The sequence below is a fragment of the Lampetra planeri genome, chromosome 41, assembly GCF_965212315.1.
Source record: "Lampetra planeri chromosome 41, kcLamPlan1.2.h2, whole genome shotgun sequence".
Taxonomy (NCBI): domain Eukaryota; kingdom Metazoa; phylum Chordata; class Hyperoartia; order Petromyzontiformes; family Petromyzontidae; genus Lampetra; species Lampetra planeri.
The window spans coordinates 7,021,259-7,047,577 of record NC_136147.1 but is presented as its reverse complement, the minus strand read 5'-3'; the positions used below and the strand labels follow the sequence as shown (position 1 = coordinate 7,047,577).

Here is a 26,319-nt window from a genome sequence, read left to right as displayed (position 1 = left end):
CCACACCGTTGCCATTGTGCGCGAAGCGACGATCAAGCTGTCCGGTGAGGTCTGCGCCACCTTGCTCCTCTATAACTCTTGCTTGGAAGATATCTGCCGACATACCACACCGGTCCGTGTTCCACGTGCGATCATCGACGGGCACCTCGTCTGTGGAACAGCGATTTTACGCAAAGCATCATGGACTCTTGACACTTGAGTCTGTTAGGAGCCGTCTTAAAACATTTATTTTCACTCGCTTAGCTGTCTGTGTAGGCTATGCGCCTTTAACATTGGTGTTTATCCTTTTTAGTTTTATTCGGTTTCATTGGTTTAAGGAATTTATCTTTAAAGGGTTTTATATTATCGCGTACATTTCTTTTGTTCAGGGTTTTATTAATCTGTTTTCTTTCAGGGTTCGTAAAGGGTTGGGTTATTTTATGTCAAGTGCGTTGAGGCCTTGTATGAATGGCGCTGTAAATAAATCTACTTTTAGTTTGTAGATTATTGCGATTGCACAAACAACGACAGCCAATCATTCGCAAACAACGACGACAGCCAATCATTCGCGACTAAGTGACGGAGACGTCACCACAGCGCCTGTGCCAGGCAAAGTGCACTTCAGCGCCACGTGAGGTGTCAGGAGTTCACGGGACAGAGGTCACGGGTGTTAAGGGTTTGACTTCATGAGATGACATCACACACAGCCACAAGGATAAGCAGCAGTAGACACAATTCATACACTGCGTGTTGCAGTACACAGGGCCTGTGAAAACTGATTTTAAAATGTAACCAAGATATATTCTTGAATAAATATATTTGTATAGCAAGGATAGGCACAGTTTAGATACAAAGAGGCAGAGTCATGTCAATGCCAATCGTTTTTTTTTTCATGTGAGAGAAATTAAAACCGGAGATAAGCTTTTGGATATTTTTTTCATTGCAAAATTAGCAATAACATCTTCAAATGGTGTTTTTCGCACCATCTCATTCGCAATCGAGAGTAGTGCAAAGGAAAGACAAGCGTTGTTGGCCTGTGGTTGATCGGATACATTTTTTTAATCAGTTTTAGCGAGTAACAGCGGCGGTAGTAACATTGGGCATCAGCAGTACAAACCTGTAGAAAGTTATAACTGAAGACCTACGAAACAGAAGTGCCTTGGGCCGACAAGAACCTTAATCCGGCCCCTGGCAATACAGACAAACTGAGCCACGATTTTTCACTGCGGCGCACCGTATTAAATAGCAGGGGTACACCCCCCCCCCTTCCAAGGGTCATTGCTAAGATAAGGGGGCCGTTCTTCGGCATTTGGAAAGAGAAACAAAATCACACCCCGCCTTTGGCTCGGTGGTACATTCCGCTTGCGTTTCCTTGGCTCCACCTCGCAGTAAGAGAGAGAGACGGGGGGCTCGCAGCTCTTACCCAACGACACAACGTTGCATGCAACGGCGGTAACAGCAACAGCTCAAGGCAACTCGTGGCAGTTACGCTGAATAGTCTCGCAGTGTACGGAGGGCCAAGAATTGGGCTGGTGGGTTCCTTTTATTTTCAGCTGTTTTTTAAGTTCCGCGTAAGTTATTCAGCTACTTGTGGAACGTCAAAAAAATGTTTGTGTGCACTTTATGAAGCTACGTGTGTTATTGTCGTGGAGGTGTACTTTACCGTAAGCATAGGTTTTTATAAATCTCAGTGATTTATTGCATTAATTCGATGTTTACTTTTAACGACGAACTATGCGCGAGTCGCCTTTGCAAGTAAACTATATCTGTTCTTTGGAGCATTGCTTGTATTTGTTATCTATTTAATATAAAAATGAGTTTCTACAAAGTGCACATTGCACTACACTTTCCGATTATGTGTGTAAACTATACTGCAAGCTCAATACTATAAACTGTATACTCACATTCATTTGCTATCTGTATATTTGGAATGTAAATATACTTCCTATAGAATGTATATATATATTATTAGAGTATAGTGTGTGGTATAACATTTCTACAGTGAATTTATACATTAAATAACAGGTTAATAATAATAATAAAACTTTTTTTTACTGCCACCAAGAGGAAGGAAGATCTTGATGATTGATCCGAGGGAGCCTTCTTTCCTGAATTAGACCAAACCTTGACATTTCCTCTCAACGACAAAGCACAGAACGGTCCATTGTTACTCTTATCTTGAACTAACCTCGACCCTTTTGTAAGCACAACAGCGTGTGGGAATTCAAAAGCGAAAACTCCAAAAGCAGGTGGCCCTGAGTCTGCCTTGTTTGCATCGCCTCATTTCCATGCCATCTAACAAATGCCACGTTTGTCGTAACCCTCCACAGCATGTCTTGAGCCACTGCGATGTCGGGAGTTGGTTGATGAGAGCATGGGTTGCTTGGAACGCTTTGAAATATCGGCGTGCCTGTCGTGCATTCTTCATTAAAACGCTTTTTTTTTGCTGGGAAAGCAATCTCTCCACCGGCCCTCGTGTCCACAAACTCCTGTGGCTACCAGGGAGCCAACGTTCACGTGCGCCTTATATACGTACATATACAGCTTTTCGTCAGTCCACGACTGGGTGACGGCTCTCCGCCACAACCCGACATGTCATGGGGGTTATTGACCATATTTAACGCCGCTGGCCGCTTCTAGTTGGAGCATAGCCGAGTGAGCATAGAAGTACCGTACAGCAATGGGTTTGGCTGCACCGCCCCCTCTGCTGCACACAACGTAGCCCTACATAGCGGGGCTGCTGTGCTGCGGGTGTTTGCCAGCGAAGGTGGTCCCGCTCACGCAAGCGCATGGGAGGTGCCCATCTCCCGATTACAGCCCTCAGCAAGTGGTGGAAACTCCAAATTCCTATGGCAGGGGGTGAGCCAATTGAAGTGACGTCCACTGTTCGCATTGTACCCAAACGATGCGTCTTGCGCAAAGTGAGCGTTCAGATGGTGCTCATCTCCTGTTTACAACCCTGAGCCGCCAGTGGTGGAAATTCCAAAGTTGTACTCGTTTTATTGACCCGCCGGAGAGATGATGGGAATGAGTTAACCTACCTCTTGATTGACACTCGTGTGCTCAAGCTACCACCCCTCTCAGCGTGCGTCGATGACAGTCCGTCTCATTCGCAACGTCCGTGTATCGGATCCCTGCTGTGAGTGTGGCCGTGTGTTGACGTGAGACATCTACGCAGCACGTGACTGTGACGCCGCAGTTTTGTGAGTCGCATCGAAGTCACGTGCCGCATAAGGTCGCCTGAGCACGTGCAATGTTGATTCAGATGCGCAGGTGATGGCGGGCGTAAACGTTCTGCGCTTGTTTTGCCTTGCAGAATGCGATCTACAAATCCTTCTCGGAGAAAGCTCAAGAGAGACCTCACAGGTGAGTGTCGCGATAGTTGGCCACGACGCCCATTCGTTGTCTGCCATCGGCACCTGCATCAACATTCACGCAGCATTTGACCGGGCTGTGCACGCGGCCTGTAATCCAGCACCGTGGAGGAGGCAGCGACGTTTTTGGTGGATCGCACACATGTTGTGAAACTCCCTATTTACCATTAACATTTTATTTTACCAGCTAAGGCCCACTGGGCTATGTAGTTCTTTTTCAGAAGCGACCTGGCCACAAATGATGGCCCAACAAAGTGGATTATCGTCGTGTGCAAATTTATAGCGGCAATACAGCAGGCATCGGGATCGAACCCACGAACATCGCGTGATTAGAACCCTAAAACTGCAAAAACTAACCTATGTGGTAGTGATTCCGTTTACATTGAACAAATATAACACGTGTCTTTACTTGGAAGAGGAGGGGAATGTTATCGCGCCGAGTGATTATATCGACCCAATACACTGAGTCATCATTTCATTGCAGCCAATCTAATGTATTATGTATTTGTCATAAACACATTTCAGTGGATAACTGCGAGTTGTTAGTTTACGGTGAATAGATGCATTGATTAACAAATGTATAAATGATATAATTTCACTGTTAAAATTGAAAACAATGTATTGGCAACTATTTCCCCAAGTTAAATCATGCTGATTGTATAATCTGCCAGAACAGACAAAATGTTCATTTGGGATACATAGATAAATCGATAAACACGGGGCGTGCAGGATCCTTAATCCAGCGGTGGAGCGACAGAGGGCTGCTTTATCATTATTATAAAATAAGTAAACAAGTATTTTACGTGTAATCACACACACACACATCCACGCACAAACGAGTGGTTAAATAAAATAAGCAAAATCATCAACAAATAATCAAAGAAAATCATGAAAGAACGGGATGTTTTAATTCTATTAATGGAGCAGAAAACAAGAGAGAGAGAGAAAGCATTGGCCATTGCACATCCTTAAATTTTCAATTGTGCTTCTGTATATTCCACAGAAAGTTACATTTGTATGCATTGTACTTATCTTAATGCGCAGCCCTTGTATGTAACTGTTATACGCCACAGCGTCATATGTATGTTACACTTCTTTAGCACCGTACATGGCCATACTTTACGTGAGTAGATACTTTCCTTGAAGGACGATACTGTGAGACAAGATGTAACGCCCAGCTCCCGCTGGAACATTAGGAAAACGGAGATTAAGTAAGTGGCATGGAATGCGATGGCAAATGAGGACATGCTAAACCCAACTTGAAAAAAGCTAAATAAATACGCTCGAGCTAGTCATTCTAAGAAATAGATTGTGTGCCTAACCCTTGTGACAGCCCTGTAAGTGCAGGAGGCATGAGCTTGTGCGAGTGCCAACTTGCGTTCCTTGCGGGATTAAGAGCCTCAGCTGTTCGCGTAGTGTGTGGCTCCCCGTAGCGCTAAACCCTTAGTAACAGGATTCATCAGACGCACGACGAAGATTGACGCACGTTCATTAGGCAACGTGAATACCACGCAGTAAGTGCGGAGTGGGGTTATAGTGCACCTTGTCAGCCCACTGCTTGACAAAGGCTTCTGCACGCCGTGTTGGATAGTGGCCGTTGTTTGACCATACTTCCCCACCTTGGTCAGTGTTGGTTGCTAAAAAAAAGCCGACGGGGATGGGGGGAGTGGGGGGTATCCAGGACCGGTTGGGCTATCGCTTTTGTCACTGATGTTAGCCATGGCTGGGAATCGGACTCAAGTTGCAGGGTTTAAACGTCAATGTGCCCTTTCAGGTGCACTTCTGCAGCCGTCTGGAACGCTCTTCCTTCCGATATTAGGAATCCACTGGAGCTATGCACTTTTAAATCGTCTAGATTGACAACTCATTTCTGTAAAGCTGATTTTTATGTTTATTTTTTTGTCCTTCCCCCGCACCTCCGATTAGCGCGTACGGTGCGAAAGAAGTTCAACATAGATACAAGCACTGCACCACCACTCCCATCTTCATATACTCCAGAGTCAATGTGACTATGGATACTATTTTAAACATAATGTATCAGAATAATATTACATATATGTATACACACAGATATACTTACAGACGTTTCGCACACTTTTGGTTGCAGGCAGGTAGGTGGACTGTAGTGCTGTAATGATTGCTCGCAAACAATTCAGGGCCGTGATTCGATTCAAGATATTTTTTCTTTATCAATTAAGTGAATTCAGTGGCTTTTAGTGGCAGCAGGGGTCACATGAATCCATTTCATACGAGGTTTGATAATCGAAAGTCATACAGGCTTACATGCACTGTATCATGAGCATGAGAATGGATCTTGTTCGAGGAATCTGTGTTTCTTTACATGCCTGAAAGGTTTCCATAATATAATTTAATGGTGTACATATATTTGCATGACAAAATTCACCATCATCACCCGCTATGGTCAATCCACTACTGGATGAAGGCCTACCAAAATTGCCACCATCCTGTGATTTAACAACGACCCAGTTATCAAACGTTAAAACCCCAGAAGCTTACATATTGGGAATATAAGTGAAGAATACTCGGCAATGAGGAAGCAAAACGACAAACAAACCAAACAAAACCGTTGTACCTCTCCTGCCGTGCTTGCGATTATCGCCGATTGGGGTCACGGCCCTTACCCCGTCCGCGTGTCGACTAACCCCGTCCGTCTGTCCGTCCGCGCGTGCGGGGTGCTTGGCGCACAGCTCGCTGGGTTCGAGACAGTGGCCGTGCGAGGGCTCAGGAGGCCGCCCTTCCTCCAGTGCCTCCTCCACGCTCTCCCCACCGTTGCCCAGAGGTGAGAGGTCATCCTGCAACCTTGTTGTTCTGCCAACGCCACTTTTTTGAGGGGGGGCGGGCAGGGGTGGGTGGGGATTTGAACCAACCAGTTGCTTCTGAGATGAAATGAAAAACAATGGCACGACTCAAATACGGGGGGGTGGGGAAAAATGTAAGACTGAATATGCGTAGGGCATCTGGCGAATGTGACAACATTTTGGGGCCTATTTAGCCTGATATTTAAAGCCTGGGGTGTTTAGATTGTAGGAAGGAGATTGTATGTATGTATGCGTGTTGAGCTTCTTTCGCACCGCACGCAGCCAACCGTGCGCATCGTGCAAGTCTGTTGGCTACGTACGGCCGCGTTCTGTGCGAAAGACGTTCAACATAGTCGTCATCAGTCTCCACTCATCGGATTGATGATGTCTAGCGATGACCTTGCTGCAGGTGAAATGTCTCACTTGTAAAATACAATGTTTGCTGTACGAACGATGTGTTGTCATACTTGTGTAGGTTGTAAAACCATGGCACATTTACACTTGTCCACTGTAGTGTTCGACAGCAAGAGGTTTCACTGCAATGATTGACATTTTTAAGAAAGCGACGTGAAAGAGCGTGCCTTATTGCGGAGCAATAAACGACTGAAATTAAATTTTGCCGTGAACTGCAATGGAGGTGACAAGCGTACCGCGCCATTGTGGTCATGCTGTAATAAACATTACAATGCAAACTTGCCACTCGTGTGGAGTAGAGAAAATAACAAATACATTGTTTGTCGAATTGACCCATCATCCTCTTCGCGTGGGTTAAAATCAGCGACACTCATTAACTCCGTGGTAAATGATCGATATATTAACAATGCGTTGGAGTTAAGCAATATCAACACCGGTTTCGACGGCTCACTCGCAATGTGGTAAATAAAAGCCTATTCTTGGTTCTTTCGGTAAAGTCACGTAGAAGAGAAATAATAAAATATGAATCCCTGCAGTCACGAAAGCTTTAAATCAAAATAAAAGCCTATTATAGTCTACCTTAAATTCTAGCAATACGTGCCAGTTACACCAGACTGCACTGGAGCCTGTTTAAGTGCATTCATAAATCTGTACATTAAGTGGTTTAAGCTTTACGTGCAGTACTTATAAATTGAGAATCGCTTAAAAAACGTACGCTTTAGCTGTTTCTCGTGTAATCTAGTCCCAGCTGAAGAGAGACGTTTGTACTGTTGCTACACTTGAGCATGAACAATATCCATTTTCAACATTTCATTTAACTAAAATATCAATTACAAGTCTGCACAAAAATCCCACAAACGCACACTTCATAAAAAACCATCGCAACTGACACTACACTACTACGGTAGAGCACACTATGTAATGCACAACACATAAGTCTTATTCATAATTGGTTTATTTTGCAGTTAGATCATGTAGGCATAATGTCAATTAAACATATCACCTTCCACCACCTTACAGCTATACACATCGAGGTATCACGTGGACAAATGTGCCAATTGATTTTGTTATTCTTTCAAAAACGGTTAAACTGAAAAGCACATCTTTTGATCATTTGATTTGTTTGGCTTTGTCGGCTGGTGGAGTGTGCATAACTCTTAACTGATATTAATTATCAGTCATAATATTGCTCGTGAAAGCATTTAATTAAATTAACACATAACAATCTCGCACTGCAACGGGCATCGTATTTTATGTTTTCACTTCTCACCGCGAGGCGTGCATGAATCATTTCATGACGACACGTGAAACACTTTTCCCGTTGCGGTTACATTTACGATGTATTTGTTTAATGATAACTTGACTCGGATTTGTTTTTTACGTTGTGGATTTTGGCGCTTTTATGACACATTTCGAGCGGATCTATGAGGCGAATAATGTCAGCTCTGCATATGCCTCACCAAGCCAAACATACATTTTGCACTTGCGTGTTTGTTTGCTAATCTTGTTAATTGGTCGTATCCGAGTAGAGCCTTGTTTGTATGGTTTATCATTACGTTGAACTTTGTTCTGGAGCGAACAGCGGCGGCTGGTTTTCTTTTCCAACAAAGAATAGCAGGAACTAAAGCACAGTCGACTGGCCCTTCCCGTTTGATCTCACTGCGGCGATTCTCAGGACCACTGAGCGCTTCACGGCTACGCGCAGTTTCTTCATTGACACGTATCCCTCCGTTTAATTCTGGGTCCGTCACAAAATGGTTGTAACGTACGTCAAGGGAACCGTTTAAAACGGATAAACTTTTTTTTATGACCAAACAACCGGATTGTACACACATCATATGCTTCGCTCTCGGAAAGTAGATTATTTATTACGTCGCTGAAGAAAGCGAGGCATCCCGCTGTCCCCGTGATGTCACTGTGGTTCGCGAGCGTTTGTCAATGGGACAGAACCGGCGCGTGTTGTGTTGGCGGTGATATTTTACTCTTTCGTTCTCTTTCTCCCCCACATGCTGGCCATGCTTGGATTAAAAGGTGGGGGTATTCAAAGACTAGCTTACACGTTAAATTACATCAGCGTGCTCACCGACTCGCAGAGTCCCTCTGGCTGCGCGAGCGGCCGTCAAGCTAAGTTTTTGTCCGCGGCCAAAAGCGGCATCACCGACATTCTGCCGTCCAAGTTCAAACCCAACATCGGCAAGCAGGGCCGGCCGCTCCTCCTCCGCGACCCGTCTCGCGAGCCGTCGGGCGCGCGCGCCCCCAGCAGACACAAGTCCCAGAGCTGCGAGGACATCGCCAACGGGCACGCGGCCGGCGGCGGCGGCCTGACGCGACGCCCCTGCGCGAAATCCGAGAGCGCCGAATGCGTGAGCGCGACCCACAACGACGGTGATGATGCCGACGCCTCCGCCGCCGAGCACATGTCCTCGCAGTTCCTCAAGCTGTACAAGTCCATGCACACCATCAGCCACCAGGACGTGAGGGCCTCCAAGCCCGTGTGCTGCGTGCGCTCCATGGTGTCGTGGTACGAGCAGAACCAGGACGCCGCGACCGCGAGCAACCCGGGCAGCCGGAGCGAGACTCCGAGGGCCGGCACGCCGGAGGATGGGACCTCGCGGGCGGCCGCCGAGCTGGGAGAGGCCGAGAGCCTCTCTCAGCGCTGCCAGTCCCTGCCCGACCTCGGCACTGGACAGGAACGTGCGGTCCACACCCCCCTTGTCACCACGCTCTGCAAGAAGGCCTTCTTCCCACAGAAGCAGCTAGGATACTCCTTCTCGGTGGAATCGCTGGTTGCAAATAGTGGCGGTCAGGAAGTTTACTCTGGCCAGAGGTCAAAGCAGATCAAAGAAGCGCAGAAGACGCTGGCGGCGGCCCTGCCGGTGCTGAAGGAGAGGAGCGAAGCGTCGCTCATACGCGATCAGATCAGAAGCAAGTGGCTGAATAGGGACCTCTCGGAGATTTCTACGAAACTGAACCAGCACATCCAGGAGAAGCTTGCAAAGCGCAATGGTAATTACGCGGGCAGTCCTTCAGGCAAGGCTGAGGATTCCATGCAGAAAGTCGACCGCTTGGGCAGCTTGAAGGAAAGTAGCATCGACACCACTCAGTATTCACCCGCTGCCAAGCCTGAAAATTCCAAAGCTCGCGATGAACCGAACCACGCTGAGCAGAGTCGGGCTCCCCAACCGAACCCCGGTAAGGCTTCCATGGCTGGCATCCGGGCAGACAGTGCCGCTAATGGATCTTCCGTCGGATCGGATAAGAATGTCAAAACGCAACGCAGCAAGCTCCTCGTCAGCCACTGCAAGGGGCCTTGCCCTGCCTACTTCACGAGGTTCACCACTTGGCTTCAGCACGAGAAGAATCGCCCCAAGGGCCCGGCTCAGGAAAGGCGCGCAAGCCAAGGCAGGAAGCCGGAGCCGATGAGAGCGGCATATTTAGTGGGGCCCCTTCCATTCAAGTCAAAGAGTGTCAGCAGCGGTAGCAGCAGCAGCAGCGCGAAGGAGCGGCAGGCCACGGGCTCATCTGCATCGCCAGTGCCAGCGTCCAACGGAATGCAGAATCACGGGCAAGAGGACCACGTGGAAACGGGGATGATCGATCACCTGCTGTCAGAGTTCGTGCCTCGCGCCCCCGCACGGACGTCCTCCATCGTGGCAATCCGAGAGCGATACCGTGCCCCGCTACTCATCCTGGAGGACGCGGCAGAGCTGATGACGTCTTCCGATGATTTCTCACCCAACGACAACGAGCTGCCCTACGGTTACAGCGATTCTAATAACAATCTGCGCTCTTGTCTCCTCCAGAGCAGAAGTTAGTCTCGGATATGCTGTCACCTGGATCGTTGTTGTTGTGGACCCGTCGCCCATTGTACATCTCATTTTGGTGTTGTCCGTGAGCCGTGCTCTCTTGTCCTGGCAGCATGCCTGTGAAGACATCACATTTGCCATCGCTTGTCACAGAGTCATCACTTTGCTGTTCTTCAAAACCCCTCGCATGTTACGTGAGATCAAATAGATCCTTTTTGACATCATTTTGAGAACATTTATTGAAAAGATTAAGAGGGGCGGGTGACGGCGTTAAACAGTAGAGGAATGAACATTTTTAACAAATGTCAGTGAATTATTACAATTTTGATGGAAAGAATATGCTGGTTTTTCATTAACAAGTCGGATATTTCAATCATTGTAATGATTTTTTAGGGAATTTGGCCCGAATTTATTTCTCATGAAAGAATTGCTCTTCGAGGTTATCACATTGACTGATAATGACATGTGACTATAAATTTAGACCAATTTCTAATTAAACAAAATGCACACGTACTATTAATCAAAATAAAATGCCTTAATTTTAGCTTACATTTGAAACTATATATGTATTGTCCTTCCTTGAATACATACCTTAAAATCAACTTTTCAGTTTGGCTTTTACAAAATTAAATTAATACTCGAAGGGAAAAAGATGTGTTCACGGAAGCATCAGTTTACTTAACACAAAAAATTATTATAAGGAATTGACTTAAGACATATATGTACGGTTGCACATAGCAGTGATTTTACTAGTTATTAGGCATGGACAATCAACATGGCTAACATCAGTAGTGAGTGATAACTGAGCCGTTCCTAAGCTCCCTCTTCACTAACCCACAGTCACCATCGTAGTGAGAAATATGGTCACACAACTTGCCTGAGTTGGAACTACCTGACCATCCAAAGTAAAAAATCAAAATGACTTAAAACTCGTACCTGTTCAGCCTGGCCTTTACTAATAAAATGTAAATTAGTGTGACAAAATGGGTAGTTGTAGATTAGCATAATTATTGTGTTCATCACATGGTTTTAAAGTTATGTTTTACAGAGAATGACAATTTCCTTACAGGGTCCTTGGTTTGAAAAAAATGTGATGACAGTAAAGTGTGGGGAGGCTTTAATTCAGCAGTAGATTGATAAAGAGCTGTAAAAAAATGTTTAAGTCTTTGTTAGGCCTGACGTAGGCTATGAAACATATTTTCTCACTCACAAAGATACTCAAAACGAGGGAAAACGGCCCATCGACCCAAGCAAAGCAGTGACGGACGCAAGAGCTTTCCACGGCTGCATCTTAAATTGTGGCATTGAGTTTGTGATATTGGCTACGGTCACAGCATGTCGATGCTGTCAACATGAGGCTCTGACTAGATCTATTTTTCTTCACGAAGTCATCTCCATTCAAACATCGCATTGTGACCCAGGAGATGAGGTCACCGGGGTTTCCGCGGAACATTAGATAGAGTGTGTTGGAAATACAAGTGTGCTGTGCCGATTGCTGTGTCACACGCATGCACGTTGCATTCCATTGAAAACTTTGTTCTGTGTTTGTATGAAACGGCGGTGTTTCTACTCATTTGTTTTAATTTATCCCAGAGGTTGTCATGCTTTACGCCCATTGTTCAGCTACGGTGTGTTGTGCTGTGTTGTAAACTGTAGTTTTATTTATTTGCGGAGTAAATGTGGTGGGGTTTTTTTTTTATGAGTTCATACATTTCACCTGCTGTTTGTCCCCTGTGTTAGTTCACTTCACACACCATAACACGTCGGTTTATGACATGCAAGCTCGAAATGATGCATGTACGTGACTGATTCATCGTAGCCTTGTCCACGGCTGCGATTGATACGATTCAAGAACTTAGTTGTCTAAACCTCATTGGCTGCTCTTTTTCATAACCCAAGGGGGCTGGTAAGTCGTGTTAAACTCACCGACTGGAATTCAGTATCAGGCAATCATATGGATCACGTTGTAAATGTACATTTCAAGTTTCATGTTGTATTAAGAACACTTTGTATGACCGTATTAAAGCTATCCACTGTGCAGATATAGAAGAGCAAATGTACAGCTTAAACTCGTGAAACACAAACGTACGTTTGATGGTAATAAATGCAGGTCGTGTTACTTTGGGAGCACTTTATTTCATATTCACCGGTAAGGAAGGTCATCAGGATTGGGTTTACGACCCCGCCGCCAGAAGGGACGACGGCCGGCGGTCTAGACTAACGACGGAGTGGCAGCCAATGGGAGGGAAGCGCGCCCCCCGAGAGAGAGGACGTCCATGGCAGAGACGGAGCAAAGGGGGGTTGGGGTCAGGGGTCGCTCGTGTGGAGGAGCTAGATGGGTGCATCACGAGACCGTGAGAGATCCAGATGACTTGGGGAGCCTTTCGTCCAAAGAGTAGGCGACTCAAGGCTGAGGGTAAACTACAACTGAACTAACGAGAAATGGGCAATTGTATTCGCTGACAAACGGTGATGCATTTTTCCATTGACAGCCCTTGATGTCTGCAGTCTGCAGCATCGAAGTTTTTGCCCATCCCCCCCAGAGGGATCGCCGGTGTGTGATGCCCAGTTTACAGACTTCCAAAGAGAACCGTGAGCAGTGCTCATCGGTGATTCATACCCAACCATTAATGCTGTTGTCACAAACTTGATTTGAAGCTTTCGTGACTGCAAGAATTACTCTTTGGTTCTACCGGTAAAATCACGTAGAAAGAAAATAAATTAAACAATAGAACACAACGTTTCGATTGCAACACAAGCAATCGTCTTCAGGTTGAACTAACAGTTTTACTTTTGGATGGAAAGACACACTTTGTTACCCGGCGTATTAGCTTGCTGCTAAAAGTGCTCAGATCCCACGTACTATGACGCTTGGTTCCCAAGGGGCATTACGCACTTCGCAATGGCATTTACTCCCGCGACCAGGTCTGAATTACGTGTGCCAAAACTCTCAATCTGATTACGTGCCCCTCAATAGGCTTCCGGCAATAGAGCGAGGGACGCCCTCCGGACACATTAGAATGCAAGGATTCATATTCTTAGGTTTTTTCGGTAAAGTCACGTAGGTAAAAAAATTTAATTTAAATTAATAAAAGTAAAATTAAAATAAAATTAAAATCACAACGTTTCGGATCCTGAATCCTGAATAACAGAGCAGCTCGCTTCCGTCTTCAGGTGGAACCGTCACAGCACGCTTGCTGTATCAAGTAAAATTTATTAATTTTAATTTAGTAAATATTACTTGATACAGCAAGCGTGCTGTGACGGTTCCACCTGAAGACGGAAGCTTGTGTTGCCTCCGAAACGTCGTATTTTTATTTTATTTTTATTTTACTTTTATTAATTTAAATGGAAAAATTTTACCTACGTGACTTTACCGAAAAAACCTAAGAATATGAATCCTTGCAGTCGCGAAAGCTTCAAATCTAGAATTAATACATTAGAATGCAGCTTGGGTTCTACGTTAACACGCTGGGGAGCGTGATCTGTGGGAGCCACGGCGCCGGAAAAGGGTGCCCATTAATTTGGTGAATTAGCGAGAAGCCCTTTGGGACCAAACATAGCAACGCCGCTCGCTTTGCCAAAGTTTCACTCGGTGTGGCAGTAATGAAGAGAGGGTTGTGCCAACGTTGTGTGGGCACAGCCAAGGCAGGAGTCACTGGGACATTTGTCACGTGTCTCAGAGAGACGCCATGCATTTGACGTGGTAAGTGGGGCTGCGTGTGTGAGGTGTAGCCGGGAAGAGTGAATAACAGAGCAGCTCTCTGTGCACATTTACCGATTATATTCACATAAATCCTTGAATCGAATCGCAACCAAGAATCTTGACTTCATAAAATTACTGACGAAGTTAGTTATCTCATGCCATGTGTTTCTTGTTCAGAGAAACATTTCAAAATGTGTGATGTAAACCGTGACATGTAGAGCATCTGGATCTCTCTGTGTTTTGGCGTGGAGATGTGTGACACAGACACACACACACATGGAACGTGTGACAGACACACTAATGACATGTTGTAAAACACCCTGTCCATGCCATTAGTGTGTGCGTCGCATCTCTACCGTGCCACCACACTAACGGCGTGGTCGCAGGGTGATTTAGAACCGTGCCGTGAGTGCCGCGTGAACACCCCACCCCCCCCCTCCTTGTCTGCCGTTGATGCCGCTCTCTGCCACCCGCCCTGCGTTGCGCAGACTCTGATCTCGCTCGGCCACACTCGGCCCAGAGCTTCAGCTACGGCACCGGCAGCAGCAACGCCTTCCTTGACCGCCGGGGCACGCCGGAAGATCTGATGCGTCGGCACAGCAGGGAGGTGAGGACTCCGCAGCTAATTGATTGCCAGGTTGCATGTGGTCAGCTACAGTGTGGGTACTCCCCGGGCCTCTTCCAAGACGTCTGGCCAGCAAGGAAGAGGAGGCCAAATTGGGGTGGCGAGGTGTTAACTGCCTCGCCTGGTATACTGGAGGTCGCGGGTTCGATCCCAACCCTGACACCTGTATGTTTGGAGTTTGCGTGTTCTCCCCGTGGCCGTGTGGATTTTCTCCAGGTCCTCGGGTTTTTCCATTCCACATTAAGAAATGTGCGTTAAGCGTTTAAGAGTATTTGGATGCTATAAATGTCCACATGATATAAGCCACTTCGCTGAGCTATCATTTGTGGTCAGGACGCTTCTGAAAAAGAGCTACATAGCTCAGTGGGTGGCCTTACCTGATAAAATAGAAAATAGTTTAATTTTAGCTTATATGAGTGCCGCCCCATTCATTGCTCCAGGAAGACGCTCTCTCCCTATGACGATCAAAGTTCACCAACGGCCAATGTCACCTCGCGAGGGGGGTGCAGAGGTTTGGCTGCCGTTCTGCCCGCACGCCCCTCTCGGCTCGGGATGCAGCAGCAGCAGCTGGCTTTAATAAGTCCGTGCCGTTGAAAGCACCGCAAAGTTTAGACCTGAGACGCACTTGCGGCTGAACGGGCCACACACTCATCTCGTACCACGAGGACCACCTTTGTACACATCTACGTTGAACTTCTTTCGCACCGTACGTAGCCAACCGTGCTGTTTCACCAGGTAAGGCCCACTTGAGCTGTAGAGCTCTTTTTGCAGACGCATCCTGGCCACAAATGACAGCTCAACGACGTGGCTTATCACGTGGAAATCTATAGCAGCCAGATACTCTAAATTGAATGTCGATTCTAAATGTGGAGGGAAAACCCGGAAGAAAAATCCACGCGTCAATGGGGAGGAAGACACGCAAACTCCAAATGTGCAGGCGTCAGGGTCGGGATTGAACAAACAACCTCCTGTAGAGTTAACATATGATAATCGTATGCAAGAGGTATAACTGGTACCTGGTATGCCTCCTGGATACCTCCTGAATACCAGGCGAGGTATGGATGTATGTTGAACTTATTTCACACCGTGCGTATCCAACCGTGCTAATCGGAGGTGCGGGGGGAAGGACAACACACTAAACACAAAAAGCAGTTCTAAAGAAATATATTTTTTGAATATAGGTTTAAAAGTGCATAGCTCCAGTGGCTTCCTAATATCGGAACGAAGACCATTCCATATGGCCGCAGAAGCACGTCTGAAATCGTGCGATGCAGTGGCCAGCCAAAAGCCGCTGTGAGAATGACCGGAATGCACTTTGATTTAAACCAGATATTTATCTACCGTATCTAAAATTATCCGAGTGTTTTTCAAAGTTTGAGTTACGAGCATTATTGCAAATACGTGTTGGTGGTGTCCGTGCTTTTGCTAATCAAGCCAAGGGGGAGACTTTACTGCTTAGCACGTTGAACTTTGAAAACATGCATAAGACGCTTCACTGCACTGTTAAAACTGTTCATTTACGATGCATCAAAGGTCACGCTGATACATACACTCATTGTGTGTATATGAATACAAGAATGGTTATAACACATTGCCAGTGGTGCAAAAGCACACGTAACATCAGCACGTTCGTTATTAGCACTGCCCTAAAGAGAATTCATTACCTTTTTCGTGTTGTACACTGAATACGCTATTGTTTGAGAATCACTATTATATGCATTCATTACATCTTCTAAGCTCAGGCAAAGCGCAGTGTTGTTTTTTATGACCATTTAATCGTCATTTTGTATGAAGCTGAACATTACTCGTTTGGCAAACAGGCTTCCATGCATATTGTGGGCTCTTGGGGGGTGTGATCTCACTTGATTGAAATCTTTTCACTCGATTCTAGCAATGTCCGACTGAGTAACGCAAGTTACAAAAATGCTGTCGTGTAGGAATGTGTTTTGCCAAAAGTGCTGGCAATGACATCTCCCAACAACACTTGTTTCCCTCTGTGTTTCAGATGCGACAGCCAGCGAGGGCAAAGTATGACTTCAAAGCTCAAACACAAAGGTACGGCAAATGGACGCACGAGTGTACTTATTAAACTGTGTCATAATTTAAGAGCCCCGTGCAAATCATTCAGAAAAGCTGTAGTGAATGCTTTTTAGTGTGTGAGTGTATTAGTGGCTTTGTGTGTGATTGTTCATGAATGTGCTGTGCATATGAGGGTCTGTGTTCTGGTACGTATTTGTCGGTGTGTGCATACGATATACGTGCGTATTATTGTGTACATGTAAATTTGTGGCTTTTTGTGGTTTATTCAAATCTCATTATCTGTTTGTAAAGCAATTTATATGGTGCATAATTGATTATTGGCTCAGGCCATGTAATGATCCGATTAAATCAATTCCATTAATATCTCTCCACCACCTGACACAGCCAAACAAATAAATTGTCACTTGTTCAAGTAATGAACAACACACCAATTATATTATTAATGCATTGCAGAACAGTCCTCACAAACAAATTTCGCAACTAGATACGACATCTCATTGGAAACTGCATCAGACATTGTCAGGACAAGATCCAGAAATTCAGAGCAACAATCCATGAAGTCAGAATATAAAGTTGAACAACAACAACATACATCCAACAGATCTTTATATTTGGATCTTTTTTGTTTGCCTGTGCTGTTGCAATTGCCGTTTTTGTACGAAAACATCGTGTGTTTCTTTGCAGGGAGCTCTCATTCCAGAAGGGCGACATCGTGTACGTTACTCGCAAGATCGACAAGAACTGGATTGAGGGGGAGCGCCACGGAAGAGTGGGAATCTGCCCGGCGTCATATCTGGAAGTGAGTTTCCATGTGCACATCTAAGGGCTCTTCGGTCCCATTGGGACATCCAACTGTGGCTGACTTGAGCTGGCGTGCCTCATGCCTCCTCGAACTCGAGTTGAAGGGTAAAAAAAAGTGGCGTGAGCACGATAGATCGATGTTATTTATTTCATTAATCAGGAAGGGCCCAATAGTGGTGAGATGTTAACTACTACACTTGGTATACAGGAGATCATGGGTTCCATCTTGACCTTTATGCCCATATAATTGGAGTTTGCATGTTCTCCCTGTGATCGAGTGGATTTTTCTCCAGGTACTTTCCACATTTAGAAAAATTAGTTTATAGTATTTATCTGTAACTATACATTTCCACATGATAAGCCACTTCATTGAGCTATCATTTGTGGCTAGGACGCCTCTGAAAAAGAGCTATATAGCTAAGTAGGCCTTACCTGGTAAAATTAAATAGTTTATAGTTTAGATATTCGCGGTTGTGCTGTGCAGCCCTCCGATGGGTTTTTGGGTCATACCGTATAAATTCAGTTCATAAAGAATGTCCCGGCCAGTGAAGCGAAATCGTCAGACATTGTGCGGAACAATCCAAAAATAATTTGAGTTCAAACTCAGGTTTCGCGGCTCACAGAAACGTGATATAATTGTGTGATCGTCACCATGGTGGTGACTTGTGGGTAAAACCAAAGTGCCTTAGCTCAGTTTGGTGGGGACAAGAGCATGACGACTTTGTTTGACAGCAGAATTGGGAAGCAATTGTTCTTTCACCCAACCGAATAAAACATACTCGAGAAACTCGGGATAACAAGCAGCGAGCGTTCGTCACTGTTGCGTTTCCGATGCAGATGCTGCCACCCACCGAGAAGCCACAGCCCATGAGACAGCCGCCGATCCAGGTTCTGGAGTACGGTGAGGCGGTCGCGCGCTACAACTTCAATGCCGACACAAACCTGGAGATGTCCTTCCGCAAGGTGGGGACCGGCAGTACACAAACGCAGTTTGTTCTGTTTCCACATGATTTCTGTGGCCATGAGTTCGGGCCAGATGATTGCTACGACAGTAGAACCCCCTGAACGAGCACCCCTGTTAACGACTAATCGCTTAACGACGGGCCTCCATAGAGCCCAATGTGTCCTGTAGTAGTGTATAGTGTAGTGTATCGTAGTGTATAGGAGTGTATAGTAGTGTAGTGTATAGTAGCGTAGAGTAGAACCCCTCTTAACGAGCACCCCTGTTAACGATTAATCGCTTGATGTGTTTGCTTAGCGACCATTCCCCTGTTAACGGCTGGCTGTTGTAAATATGAATTAATGCATTGATTAACTGTGTTTATTTTCATATTATGTGTTTATAATGTTGTTAGTATCTTTATGTATTCATATCCATTATTTAAATCGTATAAACTATGTTTTTTGGGTGAAAAGGGGTTACTTTCGATGATATTGGAACGAATTAAGCCTTTAACATGTAATTCCTATGCTCGCTTAATGACCAAATCGCTTGACAACTGGTTTCGTGTAACCAATTACCACCGTTAAGATGGGTTCTGCTGCATAAAGCAACATATATGTGTGTGTGACCTAGTCATTTACAAAACAAAGGAAATAGTTTTCCAGCACTGCAAGAGTAGGAGTCATAAAAATCTGTGTGATCCACCAACTGTCACCTCCAAATGCTGGATCAGAGGCATGCATCACCACACCTGGCAAAGTAGAAATTCTTGTAAACACATTCCTGCGGAGGGAGCTGGTCGGAACGTTGGGTTGCTCGGTCAATGGCCAGGGTCAATGGCGGTGTGGTGTATTCCGCAAATATGGCCGACTGTGAGGGCGGGCACAAGCCGGCGTGAGTAGGTTAAACGTTGAGTTTTATAAGGGCACCACGGGGTGACCAGCCCCTTTCCACCCAGCCCCACCCCACCCCTCCCTCCCACCCCCCACCCAGCCCCACCCTCCCCACCCAGCCCCTCCCCACCCTCCCCACCCAGCCCCTCCCCACCCTCCCCACCCAGGCCCTCCCCACCCTCCCCTCTCCACCCAGCCCCACCACTCCCATTTTTTGGATGCACAACGGACGGACGGACACAATAATCCCCCGTGGGCTGTTGTAACCAGGAGGTTCCTACCAGTAAAACATATTCTGCAGGTCTATCCTGATCATTCTATCGCAGAGCAGTGAGCACTTTTGTGTTAGGACCATACAGTAGGGGCAGCAGTTGCTGCATTGCAGTTCAACTGATATGCTTCATTTGCAGATCTGGAATTTGGTCAAATTAATTGAACAACCAAATTTAATATAATAGTCATTATGCAGTCGATGCTGACCACGGCTGAGACCATCAACTGACTTGCTCGTGAGAATCCAGTTTAATCACAGGCGGCTTGCTTGGTGTCAGGATCTCGGCGCTCTCAGCTCAGCGTTCTGACCTCCGTGAACCCACCTGGCCACCCCCTCCTGCTGTGCGACTTGGGGTTTCCCGCAGGGGGAGTGCATCACTCTGATCCGCCGCGTCGACGAGAACTGGTACGAGGGTCGCGTGCCCGGCACCAATCGCCAGGGCATCTTCCCGGTCTCCTACATCGACGTGGTCAAGCGGCCACGCGTCAAGAACGGCGTGGAGTACCCAGACCCTCCGCCGCCAGCGCAGCGAGCACAGGTGGGCCCTCCAAACCACAACTCCTCCATTCAGATCGAACGGCGCCACTCGGCCATCAACCAAGTCCAGTGGACATTCATCGAAGCCATTAATATTTTAAAAATCTGAATTTTTGTTTTCGTCACAGTTGCTGAGCGAAAGGCTGAAAATGGCAAGTGGCCAACAGGGTTTAATATACATTTCTTGAATTGAGAAAGATTCAAGCAATCAATCTTTATTTACGTGCCAATATCGGCCTCAATAAAGTAGGCATTTAGTGCGCAAAATAAAGTGCAAGATTGGGAAAAGAGACTATAGGAGGGAATTCCAAAGTTGAGCAGTGCGACGAAGGAAGTAGAAAGAGGAGAGTTTTGTCCTGCAGGATGCTTCACAAAGCCCTGGCATTGGAGTAAGTAAGGAAGTACATTTCATATTTGTGCCATTCTTATAGCACAGAGGTTGTCACGAAGGTACTTTTTACGCCCTCTAAGCTTTAGAGAACATTTTGCACATTCATGGTTACTTTGCAACCAGGCAGGCTATTGTTTACATATCCCTGTCACACACTTGATTTTTGAGATGTAAATGACTCTCAAGTCCGGATGTGTAGTGAGAGACCTCACTCTTGCAAGCCGTGATCATAGGTAAGACTGTTATCACGCTGTGTGGGCTAATTTCCTGATGGATATATTGGAATGCGTGGTACTGCAGCATAGCAGAAATACTGGCGTCGCTTCTTCATTCATCATTTTCCTGGAATCCACTTCTGTTATTGTCCAATGAAACCTTAAATTCACCTCTTATTTTCATTCAGATTTTTCCCATGTGTATCAATTTCCTGACTTCTCTTTGCATTTTTTTCATTTGGATTTTTTTCTTTAATCCTTAAACAATTCACATTACAAAAACATGTTTAAAAAATTGTTTTATTACCTTTAATTACCTATACGCTAGCGCATTTAAATCTTTTATTCATAGTTTACCCTGCAAGTGCCCCTGTATTTGTGTCCTCTTTCCTTACATTTTTGTGTCGACCCTTCTCCGCCTGCCTCCCTGTGGGTTTTGTGTGTGCGCGCTCTCCCTTTTTCATCCTTCCTTCCCGTAAAGTCGGGGCCACATCCCAAAAACCCAACCCCTCCGCCCCTCCCTTCCTCCTACCTGCCAAGCCACCCCGTCAACCCGAAAAAGGCGGCCGAGCTGCAGGCCGTCACGTCCGAGTGGATCATGCTCACGCTGGGCGTGTCGCCCCAGAACACCCCGACCCCGCCACCCCTCCCCTACCCCGACGCGTTCATTAACGAGCCCTCCCCCGAGCCCGCCCGCGCCTGGGACGGCGGGCGCTACGGTAGCCTGAGCCCCGTTCGCGGTCACTTTCCACCGCCGAGCAAAGGCGACGAATTCACGCTCCGCGAGCCTGTTTCGGCCGGGGGCTACTCCGTGTCGCCAAGCAGCCCGCCCGCCATCCGTGTCACGCCATCCTCTCCGCAGCAACTGACTCCCCAGCAGCTGACTCCTCGGCAAGGTCGCCCGACGTCACCTTGCAATGATGCTGCTGGTGCTGCAGCTGCTGAACAACGATCCAGGGTCATTCGCTTTTCTGACGAAGGCAGAGCCAGTGACGTCGCAGCATCGGCAGCGGCGGCGGCGGCAGCAGAGCGATACTCCAGCCCGGCCAGCTTGGCCAGCCGGCAGGCTCTGGCAAATCCGAATCAAAATCAGAATGCGCACACCAGCGGGAAGCCTCAGCAGCACTCGAACGCGGGCGGCAAGGTACCAAGCGCCGCAACCAACGCCGCGAGTCACGTTGAAAGTCGGAGCGAGGTCACAAGTCAGCAGAGAATCGCCACTCCTTCCGCAGAGCATTCCCAGGGCGGCGGTATTCCCGCGAGCACCCTCCAGTCCTACTACGTGAAGCAGCCCTCTCAGCCGTGTCAGCAGAGGCCGTCGCCCGAACAGGATGTTCACACGAAGGCAGGGCCAGCCATCGATCCTCAGGCCCCGTCGAGCAGTAGCGGTGCACAGAAGTCCTCCGCGGAGGCCGGTCAGCAGAAGGAGGCGTTGGACTTTTGCTCGGCCCAGGAGCACGCCGTGGATGGGCTCATGCAGCTCCTCATCAGGGAGGAGCACCACGAGGAGGTGAAGTCAGTGTGTTACTCTGGGAATGTGGAGAGCAGCCAGAGCCAAGAGCAAGTACGTGCCAGGTTGCGTCCGGTGCCGTGCCGCGCCGTCCCCGCCCCCCCTCCGTTTACTAACCAGGCCTGCGCTCCATCCTCTGCTCACGAGCGCCGCCCGTGCTTCTCCAAACCGTGTATTCATTACATGACATTGGGACAAGTGGTCCCTTGGGAGAGCTTGAGAGACACCCCCTCCTCTGCCTGTGGTGGCTTGAGCTCTGTGTGTGGGCTGTGACGTTGCCCCTACCGCTTGCTTGCTTTGCGTTTTAACGCCTTGACTCCAGATACAGTTGTGGACCCCGTTTTTTGCGCTTAAGAGTGCATGTTACAATTTGTAGTGTTTTGTGTGGGTTTGATTTTTGTTTTTGTATACAGCATACTTGCCAACCCTCCCAAGTTAGGTGGCCAGCTGCCAATAATGTTTAAACCTATTTAGTTTATGCTTGGCGAACGTATGATTATATTCTTACAATGCAATTGCAATACAGTTCATTTGGATTTCTATAGCATCTAACTGCAGATGCTTCTCAAGATGCTGATGCATATTAGAGTGCTGTGCTCATTGCGACGATGTCGTCAGTTAGCCATCTGTTAAGTTTTGAGTTTTTTATGAAATAATGTACTCATGGTATTTGAATATCATTTTCTAAAATCATGTGGCATTACCTTCCACCCATCCTTTGCCCACTAACCTGAGCTACACTAAACTTGTACCTTCATGTTTTGAGTTCTTGTGCATGGGACATGAGGTCGAATGACAAACAGTCGCAACTCAAAAGACCTCCAAATGCTACGGAAGATGTTTTTTTCACTGTCAAGTGTGTTTCTTTGGAACTTCTCAGCGAGTGTTATCACGTGACCAATCCTGTGGGTTTTGTCTGAGCGTGGCGTGTGTCTCCTTCCGTCTCTTCCGAAGGCCCTCCATGCTGGCACGGGATCCCACCCTCTGTCCACTCACTCCTCCACGTCCCCGTGTGTCTCCTCACACCCCCCACCCCCTCCACCTGCCCACACTGGCGTCAGACTATCACAGAAAAGTGAATTTAGACCGGCCAGGGTCAAGGTACCAGTTTCTGGCCTTCTCCACACCCTGGTGGACAGAAAGCAATTTGCTTTGATACCAATTAACACAGGTCAGGTCCAGGTCTTAGCAATGACAATGTTTTATTATTATTGATATACCACAGTACGTTTATACATACAGTATCAGATTTTAAAAAAATGTGCAAATGTTTCGACTTATTATAAAACTAAATTAACAGGCCCCCTTTCCGATGTGTTTTCGGGTTGCACCGCATGTTCCACGGCATGATGTCCGACGTTTCGCTCCACATGCCGGAAGTTTCTTCTGAATTAGCTACTGAATAAGAAGCTCCCAGGTGACCAGCAGCTCCCAACACATTAAGCGAAACGGCCAACATCATGCCAGCGCAACACGCAGTACAACCCATTGTAGTAAAACGAACCGGGCATCAGTCTGGTTTTTATGGTCAACTTCTCTCGTGGGGTTAGGCTCATGCTGAGACCTGCGCAGGACCCAATTAATCCCCTCCTCCTCCTTCTCCCTGCCTCTGCAGAAAATGGAACAATCCTTTGTCAAACATCACGTGTTGCGATTGTTTTTGGAGTTTCGATTTAAAGCTTTCGTGACTGCAGGGATTCATCTTCTTGGTTATTTTGGTAAAGTCACGTAGAAGGGAAATAATAAAATAATACATATTTTTTTTTATGTTTTATTTATTTTATTTTATTATTTCCCTTTTACGTGACTTTACCGAAAGAACCAAGAAGATGCTTTTGGAGTGTTCCATTTTCGACTTGAATAAGAGTGTGAATGCTTGTGCATAATCACGTTTAATAATAAATGCACGCAGACACATGCCAATGCACTCACGTACTCATGCACACCTCCAACCACTCAATTGCACACTCACAACCCATACACACACCTCCTCCCTCTCATTGACGCACTCAACAATTGGACGTTTTATTGCCTTGTGACAATACTCTTTGGTTTTTTCGGTAAAGTCACGTTGGTAAAAAGTAAAATAAAATAAATGAAAACAACTAAATTAAATAACGACGTTTCAGTCACAACACAAGCGTCCTTCTTCAGGTGGGGACAACGTAGCGAAAGCACAACCGCTTGTGACAATACAAATCAATAACCATGTTTTGTTGTTGTTGATGCTTGCATTGTTGTTTTACACAACCTATTAACGGCAAAGTGTTGTTCAAGAAAAGCCGGCTTGAACTAAACCTGTAAGATGTTGCTTTTGTGTTCGAGAGTGCAGCATATCCGTTGCTTTTGCTGTAACCTGCATTTTTCCGTGCGTCCTTACCTCAAGGTTCTTAAAATCTAATGGTGTGTTTGTCATAATTATCAAGCTTGACCAGGCTGCTGCATTAACCCTTACAGGGGCGTTACTCGACGTGATGGTTCGGTTCGGTTTGATGCTTGATGTCTGTATAGGTGCTGAGTGAATTCCATCGCTCCCTAGGCGTTGACATTCCAGAGATGGAGGGGGCTTTGAACACGCAATGCCAATCTGCAGAGTCGGCTTTTTAATGAGCATAGGCTGACGTGGTGGGATTGTACCTGCAAGAGCTGTGCTGATATTAGGATCACTGTACAGTTTCAGGGTCACCCCGTTCTGTAGTTGTGTGTCCAAGTTCATTACGGGACATGGGTCACGTTCACTGTAATTATGATTGGCTCGATTCAAAGGCATAAAGAAAGTGAAGCAGGTAATGGTATTTCCCGTAGAGTTATCACATCGGCCCGTTAGCATTCTCTAAATGCTTTATATATACGTGTGTGTGTTATGAAAGATGCTGGCAAGTTGATTTGTGACTTTATAACCAGGTACGAGCCCTCACCAAAAAAAATGTAAATTGAGAAAAATCTAATAGTAGATTTTTTAAGCAGGTGTTTTTCCTGCATCAGCACGTTTTTGCGCCCGGAAAAAACCCAAAATGAAACCAGGTCGACGGACGTAGAAGCAAGTTGGTGACCGATGGGTATCTCCCCCGAGACGTTAACCCGGCTTTCTGTGCACTCCGTTCCACGTCTGTCATTTCCATGTGTCCGCGTCGCCGTGCAGTCGGAGAGCATGGTGACGGGGAAACCACCGCTGAGCCCCGTGGCGTCGCGCCGATCCACTGACTCGCCAGTCCGCGGACGCGCCGGCTCCCCCGGACGGGTAAGCTGCCGCTCCTGCCTGCCCCCTGTGAACAGACAAAAAGAAAATACAAAGATTCCCGCCCCCTCTTGTATACCCTGAACAGACTTGGGGTTAAGTGCCGTTAGCGAGCACCTTTGAAGGGCCGGCATGGCACACGATGGGGTGGGTGGCCAGCACCACACCCCGGTCGTCTTTGTCACCCCAGTGGCGATGTTCACACACCTCACCAAGTACTAATTTTAGGCTGAATCAACCTAGGGGGAGGCTCTGGACCGATTCAAATAATCGTCACTGGTGTTGGCCGTGAGCGGGAATTGAACTGGAGTCGTCGGGCTCGTAGGCCAGTGCACTAACCGTTGCACCACCGCTCCAGCCAACAGAGATCTCAAAGCCATAGGCAGCCAATGGACATTTAATTCGTGAAATTTAATATTTCGGGGGAGTTTAAATCCATATTTTTTTGTTAAAGAAATTAAATTATTATTTTAAATTATTTCAATTCACGTTAAAAGCAGAGGTCGCCAACAGCGGAGCTCGCGTTAAACTGACGCACTCAAGAGCACAGCTTCACCCATTGTAGCAGTCTTCCCAGATCGTGGTGACCTTGCACTCTCTTGTCTTTGAACATTAATCGTGTACATAAATTAACTTGTATACTGCTTTTAGTGAAACAATTCAATTAATTAAATGTAGTTGAATTTCGATTTGAAGCTTTCGTGACTGCAGGGATTCATATTCTTGGTTCTTTCAGGAAAATCACGTAGAAGAG

At 46.6% G+C, this 26,319-nt stretch overlaps 1 protein-coding gene across 5 annotated transcripts in view; it reads left to right on the top strand.

The window, feature by feature from the left end:
• LOC144732147 (sorbin and SH3 domain-containing protein 1-like) overlaps nt 1-26,319 on the top strand; it is a 94,479-nt gene that overhangs the window by 57,323 nt on the left and 10,837 nt on the right. For all 5 annotated transcript variants that reach the window (XM_078613467.1, XM_078613470.1, XM_078613468.1 and 2 more), the window contains 9 exons: nt 3,296-3,345; nt 6,062-6,153; nt 14,587-14,705; nt 16,729-16,778; nt 17,448-17,562; nt 18,402-18,527; nt 20,039-20,212; nt 21,299-22,381; nt 25,470-25,568. In XM_078613467.1, the coding sequence (XP_078469593.1) occupies nt 3,296-3,345; nt 6,062-6,153; nt 14,587-14,705; nt 16,729-16,778; nt 17,448-17,562; nt 18,402-18,527; nt 20,039-20,212; nt 21,299-22,381; nt 25,470-25,568 (1,908 nt within the window). The remainder of the gene's footprint in view (nt 1-3,295; nt 3,346-6,061; nt 6,154-14,586; nt 14,706-16,728; nt 16,779-17,447; nt 17,563-18,401; nt 18,528-20,038; nt 20,213-21,298; nt 22,382-25,469; nt 25,569-26,319) is intronic.